Here is a 19,248-nt window from a genome sequence, read left to right on the forward strand (position 1 = left end):
TTCCCATCTTTATTCAGTATTTTTTGCCACTTATTGCAAAGTTGTCACGTATACTTTATTTGGCTGATGCAGTCACTGCTTTGATTCAGTTTTTTTTTTTTTTTGTATCTTTTTTTTTTTAATACAAAATGCTACTTTATGTTTGGTTGGCTCATGAGAGGCTGTTGGTGGGGGATATTTTGGAGAAATCATTTGTACTCATTTCCCCTGCTGGGCTCATACTGCAAAGTGGGAGGAGAAATAGTGGCAGACAGTCACAGCAGCATGCACATGCCTGGTTGAGCAGAGACATGTAAACAGCACACACGCACGCACGCGCGCACACACACACACACATAAAAACATTTGCGTTTATACTTTCAAGTCTACAAGCTTAGTGGAAGGGCTTCCATTAACCACAATTTTTAAGACATATTCCAGATCATAAACATATTATCTAAATGTTACACAAATAATAAAGAAGGTTTATATTGAAATGAAGATAAAAACAGGGTTAAATGCATTTGGTCTGTTTTCTAGGTCCTTTTTGCGCAAATTTAGGGCGTTTCCAGGTAGCCTGTACATGTAGAAAAACTAAACAATACCACAGAAGACCATGGGGGCAGTGTTGTGCAGTAAAGCTTACATGCAATCAAAAAAAAAAAGAAACAGTGACGTGTTTAATGGGTGCACAGTATGGATGTGAATATCCACCACTGCGACTGTTTAGATCTGAATTATATGCTATGTATATACAATACATAAACAATGGAATGAAGTCTGCTGTCTAATGGATATATTGCCCGACAGTCATGCCAATGTAAGGCCCAGGGTGTTGAACAGGTTGTCAGAGATGTTCACAAATCCCATTTTGCTAGTCGACCTCCAGTCCAAGTCAAGTCTAATGGCTCAGGACCAGCTTAAGCTGGAAGTTCCTTTTAGTTGTAATGAGTAATTCCCCATGCGGCATCAGCTGTATGGTCTGCTTATAGTGGGCATACACTGTGTGATTTGACCCATTGTGTATTTTTACTTGATTGACTAGCTTTCAGGGTCGCATGCCGTTTACTTAGTTCCAAAATGAATGCACTTGAAAACCGATGAAAATGCAGTGCATGCACGGTAAACATGTACGAGCGACTAAACTAGTACCTGCGAGTGAAAACACACGTGGCGAAGAGGCATTCCTGCACTGTGAGGGAATAACAGTAATGGCAAGGATATAATGAAGACGGACAGATTCAGACTACAAAAACAGCCCTGGACTTTGACTTAGTCCGGCCTGCAACTGTCGGTGGATGTAAACTGAACACCACAGACTGTCAAAATACTTTAGTTCTGGCTCAGGATACTATACTATCCAACTATACTATCCAAATTACACCAAAGCATTGATGTGGACAATATGTGTGAAGAGCATCATATTCAAGTTCAACTTGCATAATCACAAAGAAACAAGTCTCATCGTACTACAGTCCCTCGTAGGGGTGGGGCTGCATGGCAACTGGCCTCAAACTCTCAGACGGCAAATGCACGTGTATAGTTGAAGTGAAATGGGGCAGCAATGGCACTGGCAGAAATTCCTGCATCAGAATAGACAGACTGTATTGCCCATGTCTACCCAGCCAGCGTCTAGACCACACACACGTCGCCTTGAATTTTTGAAGGTCTCCACACACAGAATGGCACAAACTGCCAAAGCAGTCCATTTTTTGGTTTGTGCACATTCTAACAAATGTTGGATGTCCCCACTTCTGTGATTCTTATGATGTTACAGTTCTGGTCACAAGACTTGGACGTGTCGTGTTAGCGGAGTCATATCAGAGCAGCGGGCTTCCGAGCATCGTGTAATGTGAGAACGTGAACCTTTTGCATTTAAAAAAAGTAACTGAGGCTTTAAGGCTCAAACATTCAAGTCTGAAAGGTTGGTTTAAACTCCTTTTTTAATGAGTGCAGGAAGCTATAGCTATCTTGGATTAACCTCATTTAGTACTTTATTTACTGATTTGGTAAAAAAAGGTAATTTCTGGTAAAACAAGGGAGTGACATTGACAGACAAAGAAGGTGTGTTTTGGAACGTGCTGAAGATGCAGATTCTAGCAGAGAAGTGGACTAGCTTTGACCAAGTTTTCATGCCTTCTTCACCAAGGCTGAAAAGCAACTGCGTTGTGATTTTCCTCACAGGACCAAACTGCAAACAGCTGCATGGGCACAACTTTAAATAAATGACTATGAAGTGTTTCATGCCCTTCCAGTCCATCCCCACTGCATCTGAAACACTGATGTTTCTCTAGTGTTGTCTGAATGAATTGTAAAGTAACAAAAGAGTGAATTAAATTATTTCTATCACCAACTGAACAAGGAATTATTAAGGTCCTGTTTGCTTTAGGAGAGAATAGAAGATTATACTGTTTTCCTGTAACAGTGTCCGGGGTGGAATGTTGTTCTACAACCCAACATGCATCCGTCGTACCACTTCCTCAAGGATCTGAGATGAAGTGAAAGGACTTTGTGGAGGAATCTGCAGAGAATTGGACCACTTTCATCCAGGTAGATAAATCAGAACAGGCTGCTGATGTGGCATTTTGATTTAAAGGTTAAGTGAAGGCAGAAGTGTTTCACTCAGCAAAGCGCTCCTGTTTGCTGCATTCATTACAAAGCATGTGTAGATATTCTGAGTGCTTGTTCTTATGCAGAGAGGTCACATCTAATTCACCGAGCTGAAAATCCTGACATCCTCACTTAACATCAGAGCCACGAAAAAGTAGGCAGCTCATGGACTTTTAATTACTGTCTCATTAACAGTTAAATACAAGAGACTGTTTCAAACCTAATTGTTGGTAAACATCAACAATGTGAGAATGTTACTGTCAAGATACATACAGCTCGCATCAGTGCATCTAACATCTATATTTCACAAAATAGCTATAAAAAGTAGGCAAGGGAGCGTTTCTGTCGAGTCTGGATCTGTGGTTCTCAAACTTTTCTGACATCAGATGCCTTCCCTCTTCCATCAGGCACACATTAGACAAGTTCCTTCCAAATTAAATTTATTCATTGGCAACGCTGAAGTCTTGCAGTCTGTCTTAGCTGCTTACCTGCTTTTGATTTTGTCTTAGTATAGCACATAAAATAAGTTAATTAAAAATGTAGTTTTAGACATTTTTTTCAGGACAGCCTCATCATAATCCGATCTATTTTTGTTTGTTTTAAATTCAAACTGATTTATTACAATTTTGCCATTTAAATAGAAAAAAGGTGTTTCATTAGAATAAACATCACAAAAAACAAACATATAGTTAAGGAAAAGGAGGAAAAACAGCAGTATATGAGGAAAAACGACACCTGTCCATCCTTTTATGCTCGGATGAATATTATTGTGTTACCAAATTGAAACCATCATATCTCCAGTTTTGTCATCAAACACCAGTGAAGTTATGAAGTGCAGCTGACAGCAGCTCCATGTGACCTAGTCCGTCTTTTTTCCATTGTAAAAATGATGCAATCATGTCGATTCTGAAGGATAATATTTCTGTCCTCACACAACGAGGCCGCTTGTTGTTTTAAAAATATCTGGTGCCAAGAAAAAAAAAGTCATGTAGTCAGTAAAACGTTTTCCCCGTTATGCTGGGATGCTGATAAGCCGTCATTAGGCTCGACTTGCTGGGAACATTTGCTAAAATCCAGCAGCGCTTTTCTAAAAAAACAAAAAACAAAAAAAAAAACTATGACGTGGACCGCTGTGACCAGTTAGGACTTAGAGAAGCTCAGTCATGCTGGTGGATCCTGTAGGACAGGACAAGTCACAATGTCCACACAAATGTCTCAAACTCCTCGAGTGGCCTGATCCATTCATCACACATCTGCAGCTTATTAACAATCCAGTAGCTAAGCTAAAAATAAACATAGATATAACAAAATAAACAGCGAAGATGCTCATTGCCTGCAAGCTTTATTTATCTTTAATTAGCCTTTTTATTCAGAAAGAATTGTTACTTTTGCTAAAAATCTTGTAATTAATATCATCCCCCCCGCCCCCCCCCCCACACACACACACTGATGTAAAGCCCGATTTTATGCGAAGCCTCAGACGAGCCTGCATGAAAACACACAAACATGTTTTAGATGTCTAGAATTGAATAAATCTGAAGCCACACTCGACTCAACAATTATTTGTTGCATTAACATCTAAAAACAACAATTAGATCCATTTATACTTAGATATGTAGACATCTCTGGACTCTACATCCTTCTGTAACCATAGTAACAGTTTAAAGATAAGTAAACGGCTTTCTGCTTGTTTCTGTGACTCTCTCGTACAATAACCAACAATCAACACACAGAATTGCAAAACACCAACATGAAAGCTTCTCCAGTTTGTCTTCATTATTTTCAGTTTTACTTGCAGGAGAATAAATGAAGCCACCTTTTGTTGTGGCATCCATCAGAGCCACAACGCACGAGCTCAGTGGCTTCTCGTTCCACCCCCACTTTATCAGGAATCAGCAGAAAGTTCTAACAGAGGGGAAAAGAAGCGCTTCAACATGATTATACACACAAACATGTGCTTGGGTGGGATTATCTTAGTGTTCGGTACCATTGTGAGGAGGAGTTGAGTTATTCTTGATCTGGAAATGATGTAAAGCGCTTAAGCAGGAACGTCCTGCGCCAGAGGAAAGCTGAAAAACCACTCCATGCATTTCATACTTGTACGCTGAGCTGTAAGATTTCCTTATTATCAGGGTGTTGAAGCAGAGGTAGTTCCCCAAAAAGCCTCCAGCTCATCCAATATGCTGCACAGAGTTCTGATGGGAACACGGAGGACAGGTTTCTTATCTTTAGCTCCCTTTCAAAACTAGAATAGAATATAAATCCATCTTCACACATGTAAAGTCTTTAATTACATCACTATCAAATCTTAATGCTTCATAGTTCAATATTTCCCCAACAGAGAATTTTTCTCTCACACTGCAGACTTTGTGTTTTACCGTTTTTAAAAGTAGAAGAAGAGGTGGATTACTGAGTTATCACTTTTCTCTCGTGGAGCCAGTTTAGGTTTGGGAGCCAGACACTGTCTTTTAGATTTAAGTTAACAAGACTAAACTTATAGTTTGTGACAAACACTCTCCTAGTTATGCTACCACAAGGTCAGAACGGCAACATTTAGCATCTTCCCTCCACCTTGCTTCGTAATTAGTTATAATCTAATTAATTTTTTAAATAAACAACAATTAAACAACAACAACAACCTTCAGTTCTACTCTTGTATACATTTGAGAGCTAATATTGCTACTAACTTTGTGTTTTTAGCTCTGCAGCCCAAACTTTCTCATGAACAAACGTCCACTGATCAAACCCGCTGGCTCCGTGCTGTCACTGCTTTTCTTCATACTAAACTGTCGCTGATAAAAACCTGAACTGTGGGAGTAAATGGACATCGAAGGCGTAACAGAAATGCTCTTATTTTCACATCAGCTGAACTGTAATGACCATGTTTTACTGTCATAGTATTGAATCTTGCAGATGTGTCCTCTGACACGGAAAACAACGTAGTACCTTCTGACCCTGTGGGGGCAGTGTTGGAAGGATGGAAGACGTATACCTGGAGAAAGGAACGACCTACACAGAGCACCATTGCCTACTTTTCTGCCTCTCATCATGTCTCTTTCTGAAAATGTACATCTTCTTGTCTCCTGCCGCCATGTTTGCGGTTGATGTCCAAACTCTGCAGTGAACTCTGCACTGCCCTCTGGTGGATGTTTTGCCTAACAACCATGCTGACATAAAGAACGGATGAAAGCACAAGGGCCGTGTTGGTTGAAATGGACGTATGTACCTACGTCTGCAGCGGAAACATAACTGATCTGGAAAAACCAAAACCACGTCCTCATACAGTCTCATCAACTGATTGTTGGGTCATTTCGTGTACCAGAACCCCTGTATTCCACATAACTTCCTCCGTTCTGAATCTCCCAGTTTCTCTCCCTGAAGCTGGGGATCTTAGTCCTACAAGGTAAAACTAAACATCACAGAAACAGCTTCATTCCTGCTGCCCTTATTAATCTCAACAAGCTGCAGAGTTCATTTGCACATTTGCTTGCCAACTCTGAACAAGCTTTACCATATTTACTTCCCCCCTTTTTTCTGTATTTATTCAAGGTTTTCAATTGTTTTTAATCTTGATTTAATCTTTTCTTTTCATTAAATTGAAAGTATTGAAATTTGAGAACCTATTAAAATTTAAGATACTTCAAATTATGTACAAAGTCAAAAATGATCAATTACTCAGCAGCATCCAAAAGCTTTTCCAGTTAAGAGAGAACATATTTGGCCTGAGAGGAACATCCATTTTCAAAATACCAGCTGTGAGAACAAATGCTAAACTCCATTGTGTTTCTACAAGAGGAGTCCAGCTCTGGAACAGCTGCAGTAAAGAAATAAAATCATGTCAATCAATGGGACAATTTAAACAAATGATAAAAGATGAGATAATCAAAAGTTATGAGGCAAATAAGGTTATTTTTTTTAAAGTAACGTATGTTGAATTCTATGATTTATTGTGTGTATAACAACTGTATACTGTTTAAGTCTCATTGTAATGGAATTTAATGTGTATTACTGTATTTTTCATGCTGTAGAAAATTTATGGTCTCATTGATAAGGGGGGGTTTTGGACTAGATAAGTGCCCAGCTTCTTCCGAAACCCTTTTTCCAACTTAAGAAACTTATTTTATTTGTTGTAACCAATATTTGTTCTTTTCAAAGTTTGAAATAAATAAATACAGATGTGGTTTTAGCCATTTCATTTATTAAGTTTTTTATTTTTTTTAATCATGTGGTTTTATTCTCTTTTTTGGGGGATTTATTGTGTTTTTGCTGTGCAGAATTTGTTATACAGTTTTCTTGTATAAATGTAGAAATGAATATCTGTTACATCATTGTAAATTTACTTGCAGGAATAAATAAAATAATCTGAACTTGAACCTGAAGCTGAATCAAAAGGCTTTCCCCCATAAGTTGGTTCTACTGAAGGTTTCATCACATTTTATAACCCTACCACCACCAAGTGAAGCAGTTTCTCAATGTTAATTAGAACTAAATGGATAAAACGGAGGACGGAGATGGCAAACAACTTATCGTGACACTGGGGCCGACATGTGTCAATGAATATCTCATAAAAGCAAATGTAAAGCTTTGATTTTGTGTGAAGAGAGCTGAAGCTTTGAAGGTAAGAGGCCTCTTGATTAGTCTCCTTGTAAGCCTTGTAAGCTTTTTAACTCTGTACATGCTCACCAATACAGGAGCTCCCATCGAGCTGGTAGGATCCATTGTCATGGAAACCACTTCTGCATTCGCAGTGGTACCAACCGGGCAGGTTGACGCAGCGGGAGTGGTTGTGGCACTCAATCAGGCCCTCTGCACATTCATCAATATCTGAAAACACAGACAGACAGCAACATCAGAATCAGTGGAAGTATACTTCTTTTGGAAGGAAAACACAAACATGAAGCCTCGGCTCACTTGTGTCAACTTAAGTTTTGCCTTTTCACTGATCCTGGGCAACGATGGACTCTGACCTGATCAGATAAAACCACTGCTGCAACGTTAGAGCAGGGTCAGATGAGACGACCCACAGCAGGAATCAGCATCTCAGAGGTCACAGCATCTTACTTTCTATGCATTCATCTACTTCTTGTTGTCATTTGGCCTTTCCGACTCTGCTCGACATGCAACATGCACGCACATGCCTAACCCAGAGGTGTAAGATCTGTGCACCTTCTCAGGAGAGAAAAGCTCTCATCCATTATGTATGATGTTAGCTCTGTTCCTCATCTGCAGCTCTTTGCTCCTGGCTGTAAAACCTGACCTGCACACGCACACTTTGGTTAAGGTGTGACCTTCCGTCACACCTTCAATCAGCCAAAGGCAAAACACATCAAATAGCAGAAGGAAGGGAGGAACAGTTCATTTGCTGCCATCTGTAATAAATGCTGCAGTCTGTGGGCAGGATGCATGTAGTCTCTGATTTTAGGCTACATCCAGTGGAAAAAAGAGCAACATGTGAAAAAGTCTAAAGATGTTCAGAAATCAACTCAAACGGTGTATCAGGACTGATCTATGCGTAACTCAGGAAAGGAAAAAAAAAAATCTTATGAGCGACATATTGTCTCTGTTGGATTATGTGAGCTATAATTTCACTGTTTCAGAGCTTTAAACTAAAATTAAGATCAAATAGTTTGCGAAACATGCAACAACATTTCAACCATACAGATTTTATTTCAGTCATGTTTGTGACATCCATGTTTCATACTAGGGCTGGGCGATACGACCTTTTAGTAATATCCCGATATTTTTATGGCATGTCACGATATACGATATATATCTCAATATTTACCTCAGCCTTGAATTAATGCTTTGGTGCATATAATCACATCAGTAAGATGATTTTTGTGTCTCCATTAAAACATAATTGTTCATACTGCTTTAAGAAATGCTGATTTTAAACATTCATGCCAAAAGGATGAAATTGTAACGAAACAAACTGATCAAAACCGTATTTATTGAACAGTTAAAGCAGTGGCAGAAACATGTCATTTTAAAACAAAATAAAGTGCCTTTGCATGATGTAATAAATGCAACGTATGAAAATAGGGGCTCTAGAGAGGGACTTTTCAAATGATGAACTATTATAAGGCTTTGCTTTATGGATACGTTTTTGAGTTGTCGTGTATTTTTTTAATCGCAGAGTTTAGCGTAGAAATCAGTCTTATAATCCAGGCAGAATGTCCTCGTATCGTCTCCAATAAACGGCTTCAGCCAGCTTTTAATTCAGGGTTTGATTCCCACTCCTTTCTGTACTTTCTAGAGACATGAGGAGCTAGATAAATATGCTTGTGTCACACACACAGTGGATGAGGTGAGTCAGTGACAGAGGTTGTGAATGTAATCAAATAGAATTCATTATTTTTGCGTGACGTGAAAAACTGTGTAATTTACGTCCCACTATGTAATCCAGAGCGGGATCAGTGGCGGATTTGGCTGTTCATTGTGACTGTAGGTGGAGTCGTGCAGGTGTCCTCTCTGCTCCTCTGACTGGCTGCAGCTGCAGCCGGAGCGACTGAGTGCTTTAGGACGGGGAGAGACTCTCGTTCTGACAATAACTTTACAATATGCGCTTTAAAGTCAGTCACCAAAACACCAGGAAAGTCTCCAATAACTCCTCTAAAATTTCGCTAGTCGCTTTTCACAAAAAGTCGCCAAATTTAGCGAGAAAGTGGCTCCACGCTGCCTCTCATGATGTAGCACGTAGCTCACGTTATGTACGGAACGTGGTGCGCCTGCTTTAACTGTCTGTGCAAAGCGGTGCAGAGTCGAGGAGGAGTGAGAAAACCCCGCCTACAGCTAAAAACACCTGCGTGACAACAGGATACTGGAATATGACGAATAAAGGCATTTTCTATATTCACACAGGGGACTAGCAACGATATATCGAGTATATTCGATATGTCGCCCAGCCCTAGTTTCACACATAAAATATCAAATTTGACTTTGCATATAAATTATAACCAAAAGAAACTGAACTGATAAGCATAAAAAAAAATGTTGATTCTGTTATTGACAGAGTATTAATATCACCTCGATTCCTCACATCTGTTCCAAAAAGCTAATGAGTTGCAGCATGAAAAAAGAGCAGCTGGTTGAGGGCCATTTATTCAGACGGATGGATCAATAAATTTAGATTATGTTTCATTTAAATACTAGCCTGTCAGGTTTTGTTTGCAACAGACGGATGCAAAAGAAAGATTAAAAAAAAAAAAAAAAAAAAGAAGAAGTTAAAGAATCTGAGTTAAGTTCAAATCATGGTCATTATTTTGTAATGACAAGCTGAGGTAAAATAAAATTTGGTAATGTGTTGTTGCCATAACAACAGTGAAAATCACAGCTGAGGCTGGAAGGTGGCCCTGACCTTAAGGACACACACAAATGCACATGTGTGTAAGTGGGCTCGGGAGGGGTCATTTAACAGTGTGTGTTGGAGCTGCGCTACTGTCCTGGTGTGCTGCAGGTAATAAGACGTGGCAGCTGCCTGGAGGGTTGCCCTCTGTCAGCTTCTCAGGTCAGAAATCTGGTCAGAGCTAAAACAAAATATTCCCTCTTTGACACCCAGCTGAAACACACCAAAATCAGAGGTGACTGGTGGACGAGAGCCGCTAACTCCTCAACAAAAGAGCACTTCTGCGCAGGCATCTGAGAGGATACACGGGCACAAGGCTGGGCAGCTGTGTGCAAGGCTGCAGGGTTCTAACTGAGCTGCTTCTGGACTACCTGACACTGGACCTGGTATGTATGTGTTTAATATCAGCCTCTTTATGACTTTATTTGTTGTGTTACCAGAATTCAACTCTTAAAGCCTCAGAGAGGATTTTTCCTTCAGACAACTTTGTGTCTTTTAGAATGTTTTTAAATAATAAAAACCAGTTTCCCATAAAATTACCAAGCAAACATGTCAAAATTATTAATATAAAGCAGCATTAGAATCAACAAGTCACTTGATTGTTTATGGATAAATAAATGCTGGTTTGAAAACACATGGCAGCAACATGTCAGAACCAGAAGAACTAGAAAGTCCAAACCAGAAGATCAGAGTCAGATGGTCAGAACCAAAAGAACCGGAAAGTCAGAACCAGAAGGTCAGAACAAGACAGACAGAGTCAGAAGGTCAGAACCAGGAGGTCTAAACCAGAAGGTCAAAGCCAGTAGGTCAGAACCAGGAGGTCAGATTCAGAAGAACCAGAAGGTCAGAACAAGACAGACAGAGTCAGAAGGTCAGAACCAGGAGGTCTAAACCAGAAGGTCAAAACCAGTAGGTCAGAACCAGGAGGTCAGATTCAGAAGAACCAGAAGGTCAGAACAAGACAGACAGAGTCAGAAGGTCAGAACCAGGAGGTCTAAACCAGAAGGTCAAAACCAGTAGGTCAGAACCAGGAGGTCAGATTCAGAAGAACCAGAAGGTCAGAACAAGACAGACAGAGTCAGAAGGTCAGAACCAGGAGGTCTAAACCAGAAGGTCAAAACCAGTAGGTCAGAACCAGGAGGTCAGATTCAGAAGAACCAGAAGGTCAGAACAAGACAGACAGAGTCAGAAGGTCAGAACCAGGAGGTCAGAACCAGGAGGTCAGATTCAGAAGAACCAGAAGGTCAAAGCCAGTAGGTCAGAACCAGGAGGTCAGATTCAGAAGAACCAGAAGGTCAGAACAAGACAGACAGAGTCAGAAGGTCAGAACCAGGAGGTCTAAACCAGAAGGTCAAAACCAGTAGGTCAGAACCAGGAGGTCAGATTCAGAAGAACCGGAAGGTCAGAACCAGAAGGTCAGAGTCAGAGGAACCAGAAGATGAGAACAAGGACTTTTACCTCCATGTACAAGCAACATGTTACATCTTTAAGACTATTTTGACACCATTTATATAAATGGTTCATCACCTCCTGACCCAGCATGCTGACCCGACCTTGACCCTACGGAAAAATGTTTTAGCTTGCCTTCTTGTCCAGATCCTCCTTAAAAATAAAGTGAGAGACAGAAGTGTTGTTATGGTGAACAACAGTATGTGAGCAGAACTGTGACCAGTTCGCTGCAGTGTGAAACGCCTAAAACAGGCCTGTTTATTGTTTCCCCACACAGCCATCATGTTCATTCAATGTTCATCTGAAATTAACAAGACTTTCCCTAGAAAATATGTCTTTAAGGTAAAACTATGATGCTCCAAATATCTGTTTACATAAGACTTGTTGCTAATTCTGTCTATTCCTCAGCTGAGGACTTTTACCTGCTGCCATCCAATCGTCAATTTCCACACGACTGCTCTCATCGAATGATCATTTTATTCATGTTTTTAAGCGACTTGTCTCATATTTACCATATTAAAACAGCAACAATTTATGGCATTTATAGACATCTCAAAACCTTTTTAAAGATCGGGAGCAGTGCAGTCCTGTAATGATCGGATTCAGTGTAATTCTTATCCAATAAATTCACTTTAATCCACATCAGTCCAGCTCAAAACAACAACATTCAAGCCAAAAACCATTTCAAAAGGTTTTAAATGCTTTTTGGCTTGATTAGAACAGATTCTCAGCTTTCGTATGAGGATGACACATCAAATGTGAAGAACTGCATCATGGCGGCGTTTTGTAAATCAGCTGCAAAAGAGCCAAGTAAGACGTCAACAAAACGTCTCTACCAGACATGTGAGACTTGAAAACTGTCCAAATTTTCATAAATAAGGAGAACAAAGTAGTTCTAAGTGGATTCAGTTCATAGATGTAACTGAGAACCTGCATGCCGAAAATCAGCTTCCACTGCAGAGATAATGCCATGTCTGCACTGTTTTATGAAGGATAAATGATTTAATTTATTTAAATTTACAGATGAATCTCATCTCTCTCTCTCTCTCTCTACACACATCTATATCTATCTATACATACATCTATATCTATATCTATATATCTATATCTTTATATATCTAAATATCTATGTCTCTACATCTATATATATCTATATCTATCTACCTATCTATATATAGATATATATATATATATATATATATATATATATATACATATATATATATATATATATATATATATATATATATATATATATATATATATATATATATATATGTATATATCTATCTATATCTATATATATATATATATATATATATATATATGTATATATGCTCATGTTAAGCATCCTACATGGCCTGTAAATTGCAAACCTGTGATTGCAGCGAATGGAAGCAGTTGAATGACGGGAAGAGTCTCTGACTCAGCAACACTCAGCAGGAATTGATAGCATGTTATTTTACAGGTATTGATGAGAAATAACTCGACACATTCTAAAGGCAGACAAACGAGACACTTTACAATGGCTTTATCAATGTCCTGATTTAGACCTGTATGAGCCAAAACATTAAACACAGAAAGGATTAACAGCCTAAGAAGAGATTCAGTAAAGTGCTGCCAGGCCAGGCAGTCATTACCTCCATTCCTCTGCATGCAAATGGCTTCATATTAAAACTAACTTTAGCTGTATTTTCAGTGTATAACACAGGTAATTAGGTTTAGATAAGTTGCTAAAAATGAATATTGCCTGAAACAAATGGTGCTTCTCCTTCACATTGTTCCACATTAAATGAATCAGTTCAACTTGATCTGGATCAAACCACAACGTTGCTGTGTGTGTGTGCGCGTGTATAACTACATGGATGCAGAAGAGGCTTTTATCTAAGGTATTTTACAGTGAGGAGTATAGGAGCGTACACACTGGTGATTGGACTGAATGAATTTGCGACAGGCTGTTAAGTTCAGATGAGTTTAAATATCTACTGGCAGTAATCATCACGACTTAAACTCCACCAGCAGGGAAATAAAAGTCTGTTCATCCAAACTTGCTGTCAACAAAGACTCATCTTTGCATTAGTCATGCAGTCGGTCTGCGATCGATGCTTATGGAGCAGACTGTGTGTTGGACTTTTAAACAGCTTTTTATATGTGTTGTGTTTGTGATCATTCAGACCCATCAATACAGCAGCATTTCATCATGTAAGCCATCGGCTAAGCGATGCCACACCCTGTCTACGGCTACAGCAGCACCAAAACAGTAAAGGATCGTTCTGATTTTTGAAAAACAGAAAACAAAGATGAGTAATGGGACTTGCACAGAAAAGATGACGGAGTCTCTGCAGCTGCTGCCCAAAAACTTTAGACTGATTTACCATCTCAGGTCAGGCAGTCACTCTGAATTTAAATCTTATTTTGAAAACAAAGTTTTACTCCCTGGTGTTACACCCAGTGAGGTAGGGCTGCACAATTATGACCAAAATAATAATCACGATTATTAATCACGATCATTCACTGTGTTTGGAAAAACATGTTTTTTTGTTGCGCCACTTGTAAACAATAGGGCTTTTGTCCCGATTCAATTCCGATTTTTTGGGTGCCGATTCAATTTAAATTGTGATTCTCAAAACTCTTCAATATTGATGATTTTTGTAATTAAAAACAAATTTTTAAATTTTTTTTTATAAAACTTCTTTTTTCAAGCAGTTTTTCTTGATTTCAGTTAGGAAAAAACAACACAGTAGTCAGATCATCATTCTGCTGCTATAATGCCCAAGAAGACAAGTAAAAAGATCAATTAAACCACTGAAAATGACAAAGATTTTTTAGTGGATTAATTTTATTTATTTGACATAACAAAAAGATTTTTTAACAAAAACATCGATTTTAAAATTGTGAAGATAAAAATCCCGATGTCCGATTTTTCGATTCGATTTACCCACCCCTAGTAAACAACCTACCTGGAAACTCTACACATAAATGTGTGTGTGTGTGTGTGTGTGTGTAAATATATATATTTTATTTTGATTTTTTTTTTTAATGTATATAATAATACTTGCATATTAAAATAAATTAGACTGAAATGTGCATAATGGAGCCACTTTAATTGGTTTAAATTTTTTTGTTTAGAGAGATTTGCTAGAATACTTAGCTGATAGTTTATGATATATCAGTAGTTTATTATACTGCAAGATGTTTTTCACCGTGTCAACAGAAAGACATTGCCGTCAACAGAATGGATCAACGTTTTTCTGAAGACAAATGATCACAAACACATAAAATGAACTTTTGCTTCTGCTGCTGCGTATGGAAAGCTTAGACATATTTGAAAACACTCCGATACTGAATCTGGTTTCACGTGAACTTAGGAAAAGAAGAGTTAAGCAGGAGGCGTGTAATATGATGTTTACTACTCTGTCACAGTACCTGGAGGAAATGAGTAGATTAAAGTTCATCCTTTTATGGCAGCTTAGCGTTAAAACACAGTTCTTCTGCTTTAGTCTACTGCTCTTCCTCAGCAGATGTCTGGGTTTATCTTCAGTCTGTCACAAACACAAAGTTAAATCTAACAGAAAAATCAGTTTGTCAGTCAGAAGAACTCGATCTCAGACAACTAGTTTCTATTCTTACTCGCTGACAGATAAAGAAATCTCATGAACACCAAACTTCTTTAAAAAAATAACTTTGTTACATTCATACGTGTTTACCTTATATTTATCATCTTTTTCTACCACTTCCTCAGGTAAAAATGTATTTTCAGATTTCAGTATTGGTGAATGAAACCAACATTAACGTTTCGAGGAATGATGTGAACAAGAGAACAAAAGCAAGATAAAACGGTCTAAGCCGTCATTGTCTCTTAAAACGTACGGTTAGTCACACGCTGTTATTGTGCTGTCAACTCTTCCTACGGATTTAAATAGTCTCTTACCCTTCAGGCAATCTAAATCAATAAGCTTTCTCTGTAATAAAAAAAAAAAAGTCAGATAATACACATTTCTGGCTTTGTAACACTGTACTTCCAATTCTTAGTCAATGCTAATCCTGAGTTTGATGTGACATTGGCACAACAGAGTATTAATTTAAGTTTAATTGGAAATCTTGATTCAATCTGTATCATGAATACACTTCATATTTCATAAAAGGGGGATTATACATTTATTAAAAACCCTAAGATATCTAAACATGAACATCCATCATCTGAGGACAATGCACCCCTACAAACCAGATGGTTTGTCTCATAAAACTAGCAGGGAAGGAAAAAATGTTGAAATGATGCTTCCAAATGATGGGATAAAGCAGCTGCAACAGTTACTGACATGATCTCCATCCAATGTGGTGAAACATTTTTACATTTTCTGGCAATTTAAAGCAGAATATCCCTGACCACCTTTCACACCTTTAAACACACCAAATTATTCATTTCCCACTGGAGTTCAAACCTCTTCATGTCAGATTTTTGCTGTTTAAAGGCCAGTAACAGCTTTTTATGTTGTCTAATAAATACTTGTTGCATCTGCAAATGGTAAATAAGTCCTGTTACTCAATAGGTATGAAACGTTACTTTTAGCTGATGTGTGTGTGCGTGTGCCAGAACAGCCCCTACATACACTGTATAAGTAAAAGGGACAGATGACCTTCTGGCTGCATGAGGTATAAAATGCTGGACAACACATTCAAATTCATTCCATCAATCTCGGTTACAGCTAAGAAAAAGAAAGGAAGCCTGACAGCATGTCACTTTTCCCTCCGTTTCCCTCCATTACAATGCAAACGACAGCTCTTAGTACCTTTGGAAGGCTTAGCTTCAGCACCATCTATGAATTTCCCCAATGGGATATGAAGATCTTATGACAGCCCAGATGGTGAAGAGCTGCGAGTTCTGCCGCACAAAGAACACTTTGAATTAATCCACTCACAGCTAAAATAACCCTCCAGCTCCCCGGAGGATCTTTGCCCTGCAGAGCTTTACATAATTACACTTATCTCAGCCCTACTAACCCACTGAAATGCCATCCTGGAAAATGTCACATGAGGAATTTACAGTAGTGCGTCCTCAGAGAGAAAAAAACATTCAAGGTTAAGAGCTGGCTGGATTACATGGACTAATGGAGACTACAGGCTGAGCCCAGATGACCATTCCTGGGATGTTACACTTGTTTGTGTTACCACCATTTTCTCAAGTCAGTTACAGTGTTTATACTGCATTTTAGCCACGTTATCGTTATACGTTCATACGGACTGCTAAAGCCGATTGTTTTGTTTCATTCTGCCACTGAATTCCCATTGAAGGTCATCTGGTGCTGCCCAGAGAGCTTTAACATAAAGCCAAGATGACCTGGAGTTTCCTGTAGTCTCCTGCAAACAGAGAACTAAAATGCATACTTCTTCATTCCTGTACCTATTGGGCTGCTAAAAACCCTCAACATGTAGTATCTGTCAGTAGTATTCTGTAGATCTGTTTGTTTTTAATGAGTTACCGTTGTTGATCCACTGATTGTATGGTTCATCTAGAGTTGTTTTCAAAGTTAAAAGAAGAGCTACGGTCTACTTGAAAACAGGGAGTCTTAGTTATTTTCCAGGTAACCCTGGTGCAGTTGGCTTGCAGTGTGAAACCAAACAGACCATCCAGTGAACCAAAATGACATCGGACAACATGCTGGATAGCTGGCTTTCTCTCCTGCTGCTCATAATGATTCAACAGATTCTGGTAAAAGTTTGGTGGTTTGGGCCGTTTCAGTTACTTGCAGCGTGAAAGTTGACCAAACAAAAGTAAGATGCAACTTTTTGTAGAATATCCTGCCCAATCAAACCAATTTCCCCAGACTATCCTGGTATTAATGCACCATGAAAGCATGAAGCACCACTTCTGTACCAAAGAGCCGTTAATGTTTTTATTGCTACTCCTTGTAAAGCACCGTTCCTTCAACTGTATGAAGAAGGCTGAGCAAAAACTGATCAAATCAAATCAGCATCAAAAGTCTCACTTAAAGCCATCATAACCAACCGGAAGAAACTGTACTAGCTCAAAGGAAGAAGCATCAAAATTCTGTTCTCAACTTCTGTCTGTGAAGTTAAAAAGCACAAACATTGCCAGAAATCTAGGGTCATTCCAGCATGTTTAAAATCATGAATTGTTAAATCAGCTGCCATTGCCTTGAGATTATTTGAAGGGTGAAGGAACTCGTGTTACAGACGCTGATTAATTAAATATTATATTAAATGTTCTGAATTTCTAGCCACTACTGCTTCTTATAAATCAAATCTCCAGACTTCCCCGTGTGCTTTTGCACTTGATTGAATATCATTGAAGGAGTGTGATTAGTAACTTTCACTTCCCCTGCAGTCAAGTTCTGCCACCTTGTATAAAAACACTCTTGCAGTCAAACTCTTTTGTACATTATATATTTAATCCCATCCGCTTTTAAAAAAAGGAGTGAAAAAGGTTTGAAATCAGAGTTCACTGCAAGGTAAGCTGTTCAGGTTTTGATATTTTTGGCTGAAAGCCTCATAAAATGAGGTGGTTATGTAAAACCATTGGAGAAAGACGAGCAACCCCGGAGAATGGATCAACAAGGGAGAGGATGAAAAGATCAGTGATACGATCAGCTCAGCTCCCATCAGCTTTAAATTCAGATGCTCTCAGGTTCTGGAGGTAGACTACACACTACAGAGACAAGAAGTCAGCGGAGCAGCGATGGATCTTATTACGCTGGAGGAAAGGGAAGTGAGAGGATAGATGGATACAGTAAAAGACTTCTAAAGGCTGAGGAAACAGACTGAGATTGAAATACAGCGTCAGACACGGTGAACACGTCATGCATAAAGTTGAAAAAAATAAACCCAACAAGTTGCCAGCACTTAAAAGAAAAAGTTCCAACAACATGAAGGGTACTTTTAAAATAGAAGTTTGTTTTAATGTCTATTTTATACCCAGATCTTGGCTTTTGTTTCTTTGCTTACAGATGGTAATATGTGCTTCTCTGATATGATGACTATGCTGCCAACAATACGAATGCAACATACCAGAAAAACCATAATGCTAACAGAAAGTGATTTGAGGTTTAACTGTATCAAATAAAACAAAGCATTTTTTCAAAGACACTTTAAAAACAACATGACAGCTGACCAAAGTGTGGTACAACATAGGCTGAAAAAATGGGCAGTAATTGAAATATTAAAAACTGTCATTTAATAGATTGAAATCCTGAATAAAAATGTTTAGTAATGTTAAAATAGAACTTAAGTTGTTTGAGTCTGAAGGTAAAAAAGCAGAAAAAGATTCTGATGCAAGACGATTTTATAGTCATTTCTGTTTTTGAATGCTCTTAGCCATTAGGGTCACCAGAAGTTACGAAATTATTCAACAAAGTAAAAAAGACATTTAATAGAAAATACATTGGATTTAAATAAACATGTTAATAGGATGAATTAATGCAAAAGTTTGTGGCAAAAGCCAGTCAAGGACACGCTTATGCCCTCACCTGGAGGACCTAAGGGTAGACTGGGATCCATATTAATAAGCATGTTTCGTGAAAGGATCTTTTTCCCCCATATAGTCTATTGCAACATTATTTTTATTATTTATATATTTTGATGCTTGAGCAGCAGTTGTTTGGAGGCAGGAGTAATGGTCAGGTTAGCAAGGTGGAACTTACAGTTGCACATGTGATCTGAGTCATGGGGGCCTGTGCCCCCATCAAGCTCTATGTCTAGCAACGCCCCTGTATTTTCTGTAAAGGAGATGCATACAGAGAGGAAATCAGTTTGACATGTATTGTGTGAAAAATATTATTATTATTATTATTTTAATCATTGTAATAACCTCAGTTAGCAACCAGGAGGCATTTAGCTGTTTTGTGTCC

General features: G+C 38.6%; 1 protein-coding gene across 1 annotated transcript in view; it reads right to left on the bottom strand.

Annotated features, from left to right (window-relative positions):
• LOC306756389 (protein kinase C-binding protein NELL1-like) overlaps positions 1 to 19,248 on the bottom strand; it is a gene marked incomplete at its 3' end in the record, with an annotated part of 316,128 nt that overhangs the window by 9,756 nt on the left and 287,124 nt on the right. Inside the window, exon 16 of the mRNA XM_079241118.1 lies at positions 7,273 to 7,413. Coding sequence (XP_079097244.1) covers positions 7,273 to 7,413 — 141 coding nt within the window. The remainder of the gene's footprint in view (positions 1 to 7,272; positions 7,414 to 19,248) is intronic.

This window comes from Telmatherina bonti (assembly GCF_933228915.1).
Source record: "Telmatherina bonti genome assembly, chromosome: 1".
In the NCBI taxonomy this organism is placed as follows: Eukaryota; Metazoa; Chordata; class Actinopteri; order Atheriniformes; family Telmatherinidae; genus Telmatherina; species Telmatherina bonti.